The 15,577-nt window shown below is 45.9% G+C and overlaps 1 protein-coding gene and 1 long non-coding RNA gene across 2 annotated transcripts in view; one reads left to right on the top strand and one right to left on the bottom strand.

Moving 5' to 3' along the window:
• Nucleotides 1-1,466: 1,466 nt before the first annotated feature.
• Nucleotides 1,467-15,577, bottom strand: part of LOC139053420 (ankyrin repeat domain-containing protein 16-like) — a 59,866-nt gene continuing 45,755 nt past the window's right edge. The window contains exons 5-6 of the mRNA XM_070530436.1: nucleotides 7,964-8,115; nucleotides 1,467-1,484 (exon numbers count right to left, since the gene is read on the bottom strand). Of these exons, the coding sequence (XP_070386537.1) occupies nucleotides 1,482-1,484; nucleotides 7,964-8,115 (155 nt within the window). The 3' untranslated portion in view covers nucleotides 1,467-1,481. The remainder of the gene's footprint in view (nucleotides 1,485-7,963; nucleotides 8,116-15,577) is intronic.
• The window catches only part of LOC135897532 (uncharacterized), a 48,017-nt gene continuing 39,652 nt past the window's right edge, over nucleotides 7,213-15,577 (top strand). The window contains exon 1 of the long non-coding RNA XR_010563076.2: nucleotides 7,213-7,323. This is a non-coding gene — a long non-coding RNA (uncharacterized lncRNA). The remainder of the gene's footprint in view (nucleotides 7,324-15,577) is intronic.

Raw genomic sequence — 15,577 nt, 5'->3', positions numbered from 1 at the left:
CGTTCATCGTCGTCATTAATTAAGAAACACAAAGACATAGCCAGTTTTACAGCAAAGCTGTGAAAGGCTAGTTGCCCAGGGATCGTGTCCATGTGTAGACACATAACTCCCCACATGTCGGCCGATCAAGAAGATAGTGAAATACCGGGCCGATGAGTGGCAGAGGTGAAGCATGTGTTAAGCACTCCCCATATACGCGCCGATCCTGAAGATAGTACAATGCCGGGCCAAGACGCGGCGGAGGTGCACTTCACCATTAAGGGACCCACATACACAGCTTCACTGTTCATCCTTCTTCACAGAGTGGAAGGGCACTTAGTTTTTCTTGTTGAGACCTCACTAACCTTCTCTATCTACCTTGTACCGCTGCCTATGTCTATAATGGATCCGGCCATATCAGTCTCTTGCCTGCTTTTTACCACCAATACTCTAAATGTCTCTTGCTTATTTCAACTGCTGACTGGTTGATACTTCCGTCTGCTTTAAATCCAAGCGCTTCTGGAAGTTGTACGTTATGTAATGATCTCGCTGGGTAAATCTCTTAGCATTCCATTAGGATGTGCTGCATACACATGTCTCATACACATGGATGCAGCATACACATGCCTCATCTAATTGCGAATATATGCTTCAGTATGTTTTTGTACTTGGGCAACCAGCTCGAGACTCAAATAGCAAGGCACTTCCCTTCGTGTTAACATACAGATTTTCCCTTCTAATTTTTTTTCTTATTCTTGTAAGTCTCCATGGTCTTTTTCATTTCCATTCTCTGCATCTAATTCACTGTCTCTGTTTCTCTCACTTTCAATTACCCTGTACTTCTTTGCCAACTTTCTTGACCTCTTAGAGGTACAGATACTTGTGCACTTTAGCTGCCCATTTATTTTGATCCATGTTCCTCAGTCTTCAAAACTACTTTTCCTCTGTGCTTCTCTGACTTCAACCGAGGCCCAACCCATATCCCCTTGCACTGCCTCATTTGTGGTATTCCATGGGCTCCCAAAGCCAACCGGCCCACTGATCTTTGGTTAACATCCAACTTCGACAATACCTCCGATTTCAGGCACAGAATTATATTTGCGGAGCAAAAAAGAAATGGATGCTGCTGAGCAGCACCGTACAGGCTGCGAGTACAGGCAGGAGGCAGGAGTACAGGCTGCGAGTTTGTGTCTCCCGTGCACATATCTACACAAGCCTGCTGTTCAGTGCCACAACAGCCTGGAAAACATGAAAGGCTGACACCCGCTGATGAAATTCTACATATTTCCAAGCAGGTAGCTCAAAAAAGAAAGGAGACAAGCATGTACCACTGCTGTTTTGGTAGAGTGAAGCAAATCACACTGGTTCGCTTTTTTGATGTTTTTGCAAGCGAAATTTTTATCCGTATCAAGCAGTCAGTCGAGGGGGCTTGCATGAACTAGGGCTCATAGCCTCCACTGGGTGCTACCGCTGAGCATCAGCAGGAGTGGCATGATGCGGTGTCACTGCTTGTTAAAAACGAAAACGAAAAAAGAGGTAAAGGATTTTTGGAAGACAAAAGAAAGTGTGAAGAAATGTGTGGAAAGCTACATCACAAGTACCAAGAGACTATTTTACGATTGCGGCGCAACACAATCACTGTGATGTCGTCGAATCCTGATACAGATCAAAATTTATACAGTCCTGTTCCACGCCACTGGCACCACTGGCTCGGCCTCGGCTGAGCGAATGCTGCTACCACAACTAGTTCTCAAGCAGCGAGCCATTTTCAACAAAAAGCGGCCGGGATCCACCAGATGTCGCGCCGACAAACCTAATTGATAGTCATCCACTCTGCTGGCAACTCGAAACCATGTCAGCTGACCTGCCTGCATATAACCACGCACCCTTCTTCCACACTTCGGGCCACGCCACCGCAGTTGGAATGTTTCGCTCACCGTTTGCACTCGTACAGGTTAGTTACCTTGAAGCTTCATGTTATCGTAGCAACAATCCTTGTCTCATTGCGGTGTCGTGGCCCCCTGATATGTCCAACGGTATCAAGCGGTTTGCGCGTACAGCACTGTATCTTTGGCGCCTGTTATTGCTAGGCGGAGACATTGAAGCGAATCCTGGTCCAATGACGAAAGCACAAGAAGAAAAACTTGACATGGTATTCAGTGCCGTACAACGCTTGGAAGCGAGTAATTCTAACTTGTTGGAATCAGTGAACAAAGTGTTACACATACACATTGGACTAAAAAATGACCTTGAAGTACTAACTAAATGCGTACATGAAGTTGAAGCTAAACTTGAGTCACTTTCCTCAGAGAGACCAATTTCAAGCCAAGACGTTAATCTAGCCAAAATGCAAAATCAAATCCAGCATTTAGAGTCGAAATTTGCATCAGGAGTGTCGCCTCAGTCTTGCAGCAGCAGCAGCGAGCGTGATATATCGATGATGCACGATAAAATAGACAATTTGGAAAACCGCTCAAGGCGCTCTAATCACCTCTTTTATGGCATACAAGACACGGGCGATTCAGAAGACTGGGAAACGTCCGAGCAAATAGTAACTAAATTCTGCAAAGATCAACTAGGAGTATCAACAGCTTCAATCGCACGTGCGCACCGCCTCGGACGATTTTCAAGTGCACGCACTCGACCAATTATTGTGAAGTTTTTCAATGAAAAAGAAATCGAAACAGTGCTTAGTAATGGCCACAAGCTGAAAGATACTAACTTTGGCATTTCTCGTGATTACTCTGAGGCGGTTCGCGATAAAAGACGTAAACTTTGGCAGTTCTCTAAAACCATAAAGAAAGAAAAAGACCGTGTAAGCCTTGTCTTTAACAAACTAAAAATTAACAAGGAAGTGTACGTATGGGACACTCAAGCAAATTGTGCGAAGCTCGTTTCCCCGGTTGTGTCTCCAGTTTGACATGGCGCCAACCTTTCAACTTCACCTAAGGTTCCACAAACACCACAAACATTAACAAATAGTACGATTAATACTGAGGACGGTTGCTGCTTTTTATACACTAACATTAGAAGCGTTATGTCTAAAAATGTCGCACTATCTTCACTAATCGACTCAACGTCGGCAACAGTAATAGCATTAACTGAAACTTGGTTGAACGATGCTACTCCTAATGAAAACATATTCGTTTGTGAAGTTGATTTTAATATCTTTCGTTGCAATAGGAAAAATCGTCGAGGTGGTGGTGTCCTCCTCGCAATAAACAAACAGTATATCGTAGTGCCCGTGGTTATTAGCACTTTCCTTGAATGCGTAGTAACTTGTTTTAAGTTCAGATAAAGTAACGTAATTATTGGTGTCTTTTATCGCCCACCAGACCTCACTCATGGGTTCACAGCAGAATTTCATCGCATTTTTACTGAACTTACTCATCGGTTTCCACACTCTAATGTAATCATTTTTGGTGATTTTAATTTCCCCGACATAGCATGGTCCACACAATCAACCTGTAGCACACAGTCAGAGTCGCATGCGTTCCTCCAGTGTTGTCTAGATTTCAGCCTAACCCAATTAATTTCAAGCCCGAAACGATGTTCTGCACACTCTTCTAATATTCTTGATTTGATCTTAACAAACAATCAAGATATATGTTCTGAAATAACTCATATTACTGGTCTATCCGATCATAATGTTTTAACTGGTCGCTTTGTTCCTTCTTTTACAAAAAGGCAAATTATCAGCAAGCAGATTAGGTGCTACAAAAGAGCTAACTTTGATCGTATTAACAATGAACTATCGCTTATTTCTATCGACTTTCTGAGAGATTACTTGTCGCGGACAGTAGAAGAAAACTGGTTACTACTTAAAAATGCACTCACTAATCTCATAGATAAATACATCCCGGTCATTACCATAAAATCTGATAACACTGCTCCTTGGTTTTCGCTGAACCTTCATCGCCTAAATAACAAGAAAAAAAGATTATTCAGGCAAGCTGACACAAATAGATTATCTAAATCCTGGCGTCGGTACAAGGCATGCGACGAAGAATACCAAAGTTTACTCAAAGCCACGCGCAGACAATTCTATAAACGGGACCTGTCATCCATGTTAACAACTAACCCTCGGCGCTTTTGGCGTGTCATTAATCCCAAGCATAATTCTGACATCGTCCTTACTGATCATGACGGCGCAGCGATAACTGACACTGATTGTTCCCAACTACTGAACGAAACTTTTTCATCGGTATTTACGCGCGAATGTTTGGAACCGTTAGCCACCATGACTCGCACTGATTCGTTTATGCCGGAAATAATAATTACCGATCCTGGAATTTATTCTCTCCTCACTAATCTTAAGATTTCATCTTCCGCTGATAACACTGGCTTAAATAAAACAATTCTAAAAAATATTGCCCCAAGCATCTTCCCAATGCTGTCCACCTTATTTTCACAATCACTATCAACAGGCGTTATCCCTCACGATCGGAAGGTGGCTAAGGTTGTGCCATTTTTTAAGTCTGGGGATCGTTCTTCACCGCTTAACTATCGACCAATTTCTTTAACAAGTAACATTTGTAAATTAATCAAACATATTATGCATTCCCAGGTCATTAACTACCTTGAAGAACATAACCTCATATTTAAGCAACAGCACGGTTTTCGCAGAGGCTATTCATGTGACACTCAGCTCGCTGGTTTTATTCACGACATACATTCATCAATAGACACCGGATTTCAAGTAGATGCCGTTTTTCTAGACTATTCAAAAGCATTCGACCGTGTCCCTCATCGTCGACTTATTCACAAACTTACACAGCTGAACATTGACTCTACTGTTGTCACATGGATAAAAGACTTTCTTTCTAACAGGATGCAATTTACATCGGTTAACAATCACAACTCATCTCTAGTCCCCGTAACATCTGGTGTACCACAGGGAAGTGTACTTGGGCCACTACTTTTTCTAATTTATATTAATGATCTACCAGACGGCATCAAATCCAATATCAGACTATTTGCTGATGATTGCGTCATATATCGTAATAATCACTCTAACTATGATCACGACATCCTTCAATCTGACCTAAACGCGATAAACATATGGTGTTCAACTTGGCTAATGCCTCTAAATCTTACTAAAACTAAATTCATGTCTTTTACTAATCAGGTGCCCCAAACATCAACATCTTACATCTTAAACAACAGCCTTGTTGATCAAGTTTCCAGCTACAAATATCTTGGCGTACACTTAACCCCTAACTTGACGTAGAATAATCACATTAACCATATTCTCGCTTCCGCAAACCGTTCGCTTGGTTTCCTTAAACATAACCTCAAACATGCTCCCGTACACTTACGCAAATTGGCATACACAACACTAATACGCCCTAAAATAGAGTACGCGTCAGCCATATGGGATCCCCATCAGGCATACCTAATAACTGACTTAGAAGCCCCGCAGAACCGTGCTGTACGCTTCATCTTTTCAGATTATTCACGAGAAACCAGTGTAACAGCATTAAAACGTCGCGCCGAGCTTGAAGCCTTGTCACTTCGCCGTAGTAAATCTCGTTTAACACTATTGCATAAACTTTACTATCACGCATCTCTTCATAACGAGTTCATGTGTGAACCCTCAGCCATCTTTCCGTGTCGGGATCATTCTTGCAAAGTAAAAAGCATAATGTGTCATTCCCTTGCATTTGGTCAGTCATTTATACCTCGCACCGCAAAAGAATGGAATAATCTTCCATCACACATTGTCACCGCAACAAATGCCTCAAAATTTACAGACGCTCTACGCAGTACCATGAATACATAATATATCACGTCTGACTCTCTCATTTGTACACATTTTTTTTCTTTTTTTAATGCGCCGTTAACCAAAGCTTCCACGACAGTGTCCCATTTTGTACAAATCATTTAGAGTTGCTGTACTGATAACTATCATTATTTTTTGTGTTTGTACGTTGATGCACTGTAATTAATTTTTTCCCAGTTTTGTTTTTCCATGGTAATTACATTTACGCACTGTTCACCTCACCTATGTAACATTTACCCTATGTAATACCCTCCCTAGAGGGCATTTAGGGTTATTGTGAAATAAATAAATAAATAAATGTCCCTGAGGTGTCTAAACCCATGATGAATTTACACCTTTGTTGCTCAGGCACACTGGAGCATTGCAGAGTCCAATCTGAATCGGGTGCTTCTACACGGGCACTTTTGACCATGGTTTTGCAAAATCCGGATACAGCGGAATCTGAATGCGATCGTAGAGTGTCATCTGCACCACAATTTTAAGTGAGCTCAACCAACTTTATCTGGATTGTTGGACCATGCAACAGCTACCATTCTTGATCACAACCAAAAATTTTGATCTGTATCAGGATTCGTCGCCATCAAAAGTGCCCATATTGCACCGGTATTAAAGAATGAATGACACCCAAAGCGATTCAAACTGCCACTGTCCTCCTTTTGCAGCCTAACTTGCGGAGTCAAGATCCCACACAGTACAGTCCGCATTCTTTTAAGAAATGGGCTACGTAATCACACACATGTGCTGAAGGACTCAATTGCTTGCAACTTGCTACCACAGAAACGTGACCAATCAAGCATGTGCTGTCAAACATACATGAGAAAGCACAATGTGTGTCACATGCGAAATACAGCCGACGCTCAACTCTTCACTCAAAGCACATAGAAGGAGAACTGCAGCGATATTCTTCATACAGCAAATCGTTCATCACAAGCAATTTGTCACGACTGGGCTACAGGGTGAAGCAACAGCACTGCCACAAATAAGAGCAAGCACAAAGTAAAATGGCAAACTGTGCGCTTTGCCTATTACTCTGATTGCGCTAGTACCACAAAACTTCGTGAGACACCGGTGGTGACACTCTGCAGAACTCTGCCACAAGCTCCCAGCAGTAGCCATGCCGGTAAAATTTTGGAGCAACTGGTGCAGCTGTCCCATTCCTGTTTTGACCACAGCAATTTCCTTTGCTTGAAAGGACTATCACTTGAGTGAACACTAAGCATTAAGAATCTTCATCATAGTTGAGCTCTAAGCTACGGAAAGTGCCACTGTTATGAATGGGGCTGACGGGCTAGAGTTCTGAAAATGTTGAATGCACTGTGATATGACCTGGCAGCGGTCGACAAAGTTGGGTGGGTAGTACAGAAAATATGCCGTCCCGTAGAGTAACGTGGGTTCTGTGCATAGTTCTAACACTCGAAAAGTGTTCGATACATGCGTAAGCCGTTCATTTTGTGCTACCGAATGCAGCACAGGCCATGGAATGCGGGCGACTTTTGCCCGACAAACCGTGCCGAAGGTGCGCGGACCTGGTGATTTGGTAGCATGGTATACATTAACTCAAGGTGAGTATACGCCAGACTACACTGAGCAGTGCGCGCCCCCCAAGCATTGTCACTGCCGTTATTGCTGCGTGAATTGTCATGAGGTTCATGGGCGTGACACGCTGGAATTTGCAGCACACTGTGCGACTGCTTGATTAATTAATTACTTAATTCATTCATTGTTAATGGGCCATGGTTCTGAGATTGTACACATGCTTAAGTGAATAGGTACATATTGCAACAGTCTGCCGTTGCAGCTTGGCACTGTGTGACTTAAGCAGTACACACATGAAAGCGACAGCGCACCGAAACGCCACCTGTGACTTCTCATGTGCAGCGCATGCATTCAGCACAGCGCATTGCACCCTTGGTGGCGGAAGGCATGCTACAAAGCCTCTCATACACAAAATGCTCCAAAATTCCAGTGGCAGTGCAGCTAAGACGAGCAGATATACCACGGCGCCATGCATTCACCAGCAGAACATGGCATTTTGTAATACCTAAAACCGATAAGTATGGCACGGAGGCCTCTGTTGACCAGCGCTTCCGCAGCACTGCCTGGACAGCGCATCAGGCCTATAGTTTGTTTCAGCAAACAGATTGGGGTGGCACTAACTAGCATAGAAAAGCAGTCATGACATGGCAGTGCAGAAAAATGCACCTTTTGGAGCTCTGCCAAGCAGTCCATAATGGCCACCTGATCTGCCTGTGCAGCATCCATGAAGGGCGTGGTGCCACAGTTGTCTGCTACATCTGGCAGGTAGCAGCCCCTGCTCAGAAGCAGCTTTACACACTGCACATGGCCATGTAAGGCTGTGAACATAAAAAAACAGGTAAAATGCAGCCTTCAGTAAAGTTGGGAAACAGTAAGCAATATGTAGTGTACTGCTTGATCATCAATTAACTCTGTAGCCACCCTGTCCAAAATTCAAACAAGGATGTCTAATAAGAACACATCAAGCCACCTGGTTATCCTGACAAAAAATACACCAGTAGGAACAATTGTAACCATTTACATTATGCACATGACCACAGTAGACAGAAATGTGGACTTATGTTTGTGCTTTGCACAGCTGTGATGCCACCTAATGTGAGTAATAATTAAATTCAGGGGTTTTATGCACAAAAACAATATGATGTTGAGGCACGGTGCAGCGGGGGACTCTGAATGAATTTTGACCATTTGGGGTTCTTTAACATATACCCAGTGCATGGTACACAGGCATTTTTGCATCTCTCTCAAATTAAAATGTGGCTGCCATGGCCGGGATTCGATCCCGCAGCCTTGAGCATAACAGCGCAGTGCCAAAGGCACTACTTCGCAACAGCGGGTACATCAGCAATATGTTTGGATGCCGCATGACACTGGCAAAACTTGCATACCGATGCTAAAACATTTCTTGTTTCTGTGGTAATGTGTATTTATGACAGTGTTCTAAGAGAAATCTTACTGTCAGATCAGGTTACGATTTGGACATACAGGTTCAGTTCGGGGTTAGCTGCAAAACAGAAAAAATCATGGTGTGAACTACCTCAAACCATCCATAATATGCTGTGAATCTTGGAGGCTGTATTTCTCTCATATCGAAATGAGCGAGTCAGTAGAGCAGTGGGTTTACGTGAAATTCTGCGTGCAACTTGGAAAATCTTTTACGGATAAATATGAGATGCTAAAAACAGCTTTTGGAAATTTTGCATTAGGGAGCACTGCAACGCACAAGTGGTGGACACATATTAAATAAAGCCACACTTTTGTTGAAGATGATGATCATTCAGGAGAAATACTGACTTCAATAATTGATTCCATTGTGGACAATCTGAATGAAGAGATTCGTTCCAAGTATTGCCTGATAGTTTGGGAAGTACGTGTAGAGGTTTTCACCTCAAATACTGTGTAATTACATTCTTACTCACACACTGGGAATGTGCAAGCTCACAGCGAAGTTTGTGCCACAACTTTTGTCAGATGAACAAAAGCAAACACAAGCAAATACAACTGAAAGTGAGCGAAAAGCTTGCGGGATGATATAATTTTTATGAAAGCATCATTAATGGGGATGAGACATGGGTTTACGGTTATGATGTGGAAACTAAGCGTCAGTCATCACACTGAACGGGAAAATTTTCAATGCGATCCTAGAAGGCGCGAGGAAGGTCAGTCCAGTGTGAAGGCCTTGTTCAGTCTTTATTGCAATAGCAATTATAGGGACACTCCAGGCGCATTTCTGCTGTCACCATGCCGTGATGTTCCGTATAAAGCTCAAGGGCGATAATATTGTCTCCACGCACCATATGCTAATGTGTGAGTGAAAGCATGCGATAGTGATATAACGATGGCGGTTCAATCACACGCGTGCGCATAGAAGGAAGCGCACCATCTTCCGTCACACGCACGGCAATAGGGGGGCACTGGACTCCGCAATGTCCAGTGTCTGTTGCCACTTTGCCAATGGATGTTTCGGGGAACAATATGTCATGGGTAGCAGAATAAGAGACATGCCTTCTCAAACATTTCTCATCGATAGGCTAATGCTAAGAACAGCAAAACACGAGTGGCAACATTTAAGGTGAATTTCTTTCCTGCCCCACTATATTTTTTGCTAGCGTTCTGGAAAATGCAGAGAGATAAACGATTGTGTGCATGCCCGATCAGAGTTGACCCAATCGGGTCGCTGGCATGACGTGATTTGTTGTGAGGTGGTTTGGGAGGAGCTCTTGACCCCTAGGGAGTGTTCTGGAGGATGGAGCAGTGCTCTGGACCACCAGTTCTACAGAGTTTTATGCGTCAGATACCGTGTTCACTTGCACACAAGTGTCTATAGATTTGTGTATATGAAGTCTAGTTACCTTATATGTGCAAAGTGTAAAAAAAAAGGAAATGAAATGGGAAAAAGTAGGATGGCAAAAACCCACGAAGGGGCAAAGGAAAAAATTCGTAAGGGAAAGAAAATGCGATAAAATAATGAAGTGGCATAAGAAAGAGAAAAGAAACGAAGCTGTTAAAGAACACAATGAGAGAAAAACGCACAGGGAAGCTATTTTGCCAAAAGGAGACAAGGGCATGCGGAAGGAACGAGCCCAGCTACAATCTAGGATGGCAAAGAGAAGGGCGAGCTGGAGGCTAGAGGAGAGGAGTGGTTCATGGAGATGGACGCAGCCTGTTGGAGGCAGTGCCCTAGCTGCCGCGGCTTTGATCCATGAGCTGAGTGGGCACAAATAAGGATAACTGCAGCTAGGACTTGACAGTGCCTTTGCCACGAGCACCTATGGCTATGCTCCACAGGCCTAGCAGAGAGGGCCGAGCGATTCAGGCGCATCAGTCCCGCACCTTCTTCACCTTTGGGCAAGACCAGCTGAGCTGACATCAGAGGCAGAGACGCCAGTATGCTCAATGCATCAGCAAACAGTATGATGCAATGTTGAAGCCAGCAATGTTGAGTCAAACCGAAGATGTCAGCAAACTGATGTAAATGTGTTGAACTTCATTAGGCTTGTTTTGTTTTTATAACATTGTTGCAAGATTTTGACTAAATATGTGTTGTGTATACACTTTGTATATTGTTAAGGTGTTTCTTTGATGTACTAAGTTTAGGTAATTGAATGACTAATGTGTGTTTACCGTGTCCCTTTCTGTCTCCTGTCGGCTGGAATTGCATGACAGGGGTCAGAAAGTTTATTGGCATATACTCATTTATAACCAATTAAGTCAACATTAAATTATGTTGCTGTTGGCCCTTAAAATAGCCCTGAACCACCCCTTGGACTTAGTGAAGAAACATACTCCACTGATAGCATGTGCTGCTGTGAACAAAGCCAAATTTTGCAGTCGAGGATCGTGCGTGGAGCTCGCAAGTGGAGCAGGACGTTGCATTTTCTTCAAACAGAGGCCTTCTGCTCACACTTTACGAGGCTGCCTGTGGGTGCCCCTTGACATCATTGGGCAGATTCTCACAGAGCATTGCCATTGGCTGATGGGACATGAAGCAAGCAGGATGTTTGGATTAAAGTAGAGTGTACTAGATTCGGAGAGTGGGTCCAACGAGGGCTCCGCTCTGAGGGATTTTTTATTGAAAATCCAGAGGGCGCCACTATCGCCTTCTTCTGGAGGCCACGCCCCCGCGCACGGCGGAGGCCGCGGCGGCGCCGGTCGGAGAGCGTGCCCCCCCCCAAGAAGCACGGCCGCGGTCGAGCGCAGCATTGTAGTTGCGTTCGAGGATGAATGTGCCTGGATTAGCTGAAGTCACGCAGTCAGATGGATCGCATTTGCAGTTTGCTTTCCTTACCTTATGTGCGTGTTTCACTGTGTCATGAGAAAACGAAATTCATAGCTGATATTCCGAAGAAATGGGGACCATGTGCCGTAATGGGATGAGTTACAGGAATTAATGAACTGTGTGGCATAATTAGGTGTTAAATAAAGATTGGCAAACCTTTGTTTTCTTCCTTTCTCAAGGCGATATATTGAATGCTAACAAAATTTCCCCAATGCCCTAATAACGGCAGCGATTTGAGATTTAGGGAGCCTATATGGGTCACATTATTCTTAACGTGCAGCACATTTTTTTTTGTTGGTTAATCGTGGGTTTTGAAAATATTTACGGAATAGCATTTTTCTTCCCTATTTTTGTGCATCATATACGCCTGAGATGTAGTTGGTTCTCCAGACCCCCTGGGTGAATAAAGCAAAACACATTGTTTATATAGGAAGCATGTTATCGGTTGTCTATGTCTTCGAGCTCGCGCAGGTTTCCATTGACACATGCCTCCAATCTGAATGACCGTTCAACTGAGAGCGGGAGCATTCTCTTTGTTGACCGCCCTTCATCTGTTGCATATGCTTTCGCATGGGCTGCTCGGGTGTAGGCTGCTCGTAGAGATAATCCTGAAAATACGGCAAAGGATTGTGGGTACCGCAACAGACCGAAGCGCAGGCTTTCCACGCTGTGTAGATACTTCCTGGCCTTCAACGATATGCACATAATGCCTCAGTAAGTACTTTGCATCAAAGTGCAGCTCACAAATGGAGTCCGTGCAGTGAAGAATGAGCTCCTGCGCTCCTGCATGCGTCGCCGTTCTTCATTTTTAGGGACTCCGAAGAGCGAGAGCTTGGCCGGACCTTTCAATCTACTGTATACGGTGATGCAACCCACTACACAACAGTAGTTCTTTCGCCGAAGTGTGCTCATCCTCTCATTCTTCGAACACTATCCAAGTCGCCGAGTTACCAGACAAACCATAACACATATGCGAGGGTCGTCCGTCTGCGCGTGTAGATATCGTGCAGACGGCATCGTTTGAGGAAGCGAGGAATCTCAATTCATGGCAAAGCAGTAATTATATTGTATTCTTTTTTTACATTCCTGGTACACAAATCAATTAGAGAGAAAATGATGAAATAAACACAAGCACGAAGGCGTGTTCAGGAGACGGCGGCGCGTTGAGCAGACGACAGCTGGGCGCCACCGTAACCACCGTCAGTAGGCGTGGTTCCGCTGGGCCGTCGGGGCACCGGATTGGCCGGAACGTCAGAAGAAGGCGACTGCAGCGCCGCCGCAAATTTCAATGTTTTTTGCTTCACTCTCTCCGCTTGTCGGGGCCTCCGCTGGACCCACTCCCCCATTCTAGTACACTCTAGATTAAAGCGCCTTAAACTTCGTAAAGCAGCGCCATGCTTTGAAAAATACCGCCTCCTCCTCGTGTGCTCTGGCCAATGCCGCGTCGCTATTGGCCTAATGGCATTACATGGGTCTTTGCACCGACTTCGTTTGTTTACAGTCACGCTTCAGCGCCATTTTCGCTTGAGAAGCGTCTACGGAGTGGCAAGAAGTGCATGATGGCACTGTTGCTGTTCCGTGTTGTTTTGGTTTGCGAACAGCTTGAGCTAAGTTCGATGCAAATGCGACGTCGCTTCACGGCACTTTCTATCACCATAACCTGCTGCGCCTTCGTATAGTTTCAGCAAAAACAGGAAGCTGTTCTCGATACCGTCCAGTAAGCGCTACAGGTTAAGAAGAAAGACATGGATTCATCGAATTGGGAGGGAGAACTTTAAGCGAACATTCTCCACACGACTATACGAAATAGTTGCGAGTCTCTCATAGTATACTATGTGTCAGGCTTGCGTAATTTGTTGTGGGCCATAACGTAGTAGATATTGACACGTGTACTTATCTTTATCGAGCAACCGCGTTTCGCCGCCTAACAAATGTAATCGGACAGCATGGGACCCGCCTGCATGTATCCGAAGTTTCTGGAATGTTATCGATGCTTCTATCCGCTGTCTGTTGTCGCCGAACCTTATGTTATGTGCTTTCATCACGTGACGCGAATGGTGTAGAACTTTGTAGAAGGCACGCGGGTCCGAACGATTAGTCTGGAACATTCGACGACTGCTCTATAAAAGCGGACGCGCTTGACCCGCTGATCAGATTTTCGACGATCGCCGACCATGTTCGCCGCTATCGTTGTGCTATAAGTGTAGCCTGTTTTTGTGGGCACAGGTTCGCCCAATAAAAGCTAGTTTTGAATTGCACCGAATTGCTGCTTTCTTCACCGTCACTACCACGTGACATCTGGTGGAGGTGCTTTTTGTTCATGTACCGGACACCCCCGAGAAGCCGTGATCCAAGCTCGGACCGCAAAGAGAACACCAACGTAGTCCCGGACAATCGAGCAAGCTGCCGTGTTCAACAGCTGACCCCGGAGCACGGACTTCTACCGGAGAAGATCAAGAAGAGTGTGACCAATGGCAGCCCCAGCATCCCCCATCGTGCTGCAGCAGCCCAGGGAACCACCGACGTTCCGCGGTTCCACATTTGAGGACACGGAAAGCTGGCTGGAAACGTACGAGAGGGTCGCTACGTTTAACAGCTGGGCAAGCGACGACAAGCTACTACATGTCTATTTTGCATTGGAGGACGCCGCCAGGGCGTGGTTCGAGAATCGAGAAGCCACCTTGACGATGTGGGACCTCTTCCGAAGTGGCTTCCTGCAAACGTTTGCGAGCATCGTGCGAAAAGAATGAGCCCAAGCTCTACTGGAAACCAGAGCGCAGCTGCCGAATGAGACGATTGCTATCTTCACTGAGGAAATGAGCCATCTGTTCCGCCACGCCGACCCAGAAATGTCCGAGAAGGAAGTCCGCCTACTGATGCATGGTGTAAAGGAGGAACTTTTCGCCGAAATGGTAAGAAGCCCACCGAAGACCGTCGACGAGCTTCTTCGTGAGGCGACGAGCACTGAGACACCGGAATTGCGGAACCGGCAATTCGACTGATGCACCAAGCCAACAATCTACGCCGGAATTCAATCACTGGCCATGGACGATCTGTGCGAGACTATCAGTGCCATTGTGCGCGAAGAACTGCGCAAGGTCTTGCCCTCGTCGCAGCCTCAAGCAGCTTCGATCGCTGACATCCTGAAAGATGAGGTTCAGCGATTGCTGGGAGTTCCTGAGGTGCAACCTCACTTACCGCATCCCCAGCCAGAAGAGATGACCTACGCTGCCATCGCAGGCCGTCAAGGTCCCCCTCCGCGACCGCGCCAGGGCCCTGTAACGCCACAATTCCGTCGTCTGCCGCCGCCGCCAGCACGGCCACCCGTCGCCCAGCGCACCTACGCCATGAAGACGGACATTTGGCGTGCCCCCGACCGCCGCCCGCTCTGCTACCACTGCGGCAAAGCTGGCCATGTGTATCGCCGATGCCCATACCACGACCTGGGATTGCGAGGCTTCGTCGTCAACGCACAGCGCCCGAGGGAAGGTGAACGCCCCCATGACATCGCCGACTACCTCGCCGCTACTCAGTAGAGCCATCGACGACCGTCCCGTTCGCCGTCACCAGGTTGTCGACCTGTCGCCACAGCGCCGACCATACACTGGCCCAGCCCAGGGCCGGTCCGTCAGCCCATATCCAGAAAACTAAAATCAGCAACCGATAGAGGTGCGGTTGCTGTTCGTCGAACTGACGAAGATCCTCCGCCGCCGCCGAAGACGCCGAAAAGACTATCTCGACGACATAACAACGACGACACACCGCCGTCCTGACGAAGTCTGGAATGAAAGAACACGCTGACGAAAGACCACCTGACGATGCCACGTACCAACCACAGGTCAACGCGACGCAGCCATGACCCGACGCCAAGGCCTAACTGTAACGCAAGACAAAGAACCACCGACCTCCATGTGCTTCTCAACGGCCACGCAGTCACCGCCTTAGTAGACACAGGAGCTGATTACTCCGTCATGAGTGGACCCATCGCAGCCCAATTGAAG

Source organism: Dermacentor albipictus, unplaced genomic scaffold (genome assembly GCF_038994185.2).
Source record: "Dermacentor albipictus isolate Rhodes 1998 colony unplaced genomic scaffold, USDA_Dalb.pri_finalv2 scaffold_120, whole genome shotgun sequence".
NCBI lineage: Eukaryota > Metazoa > Arthropoda > Arachnida > Ixodida > Ixodidae > Dermacentor > Dermacentor albipictus.
The sequence above is the reverse complement of the archived record's forward strand: the minus strand, read 5'-3'. Positions and strand labels throughout refer to the sequence as shown.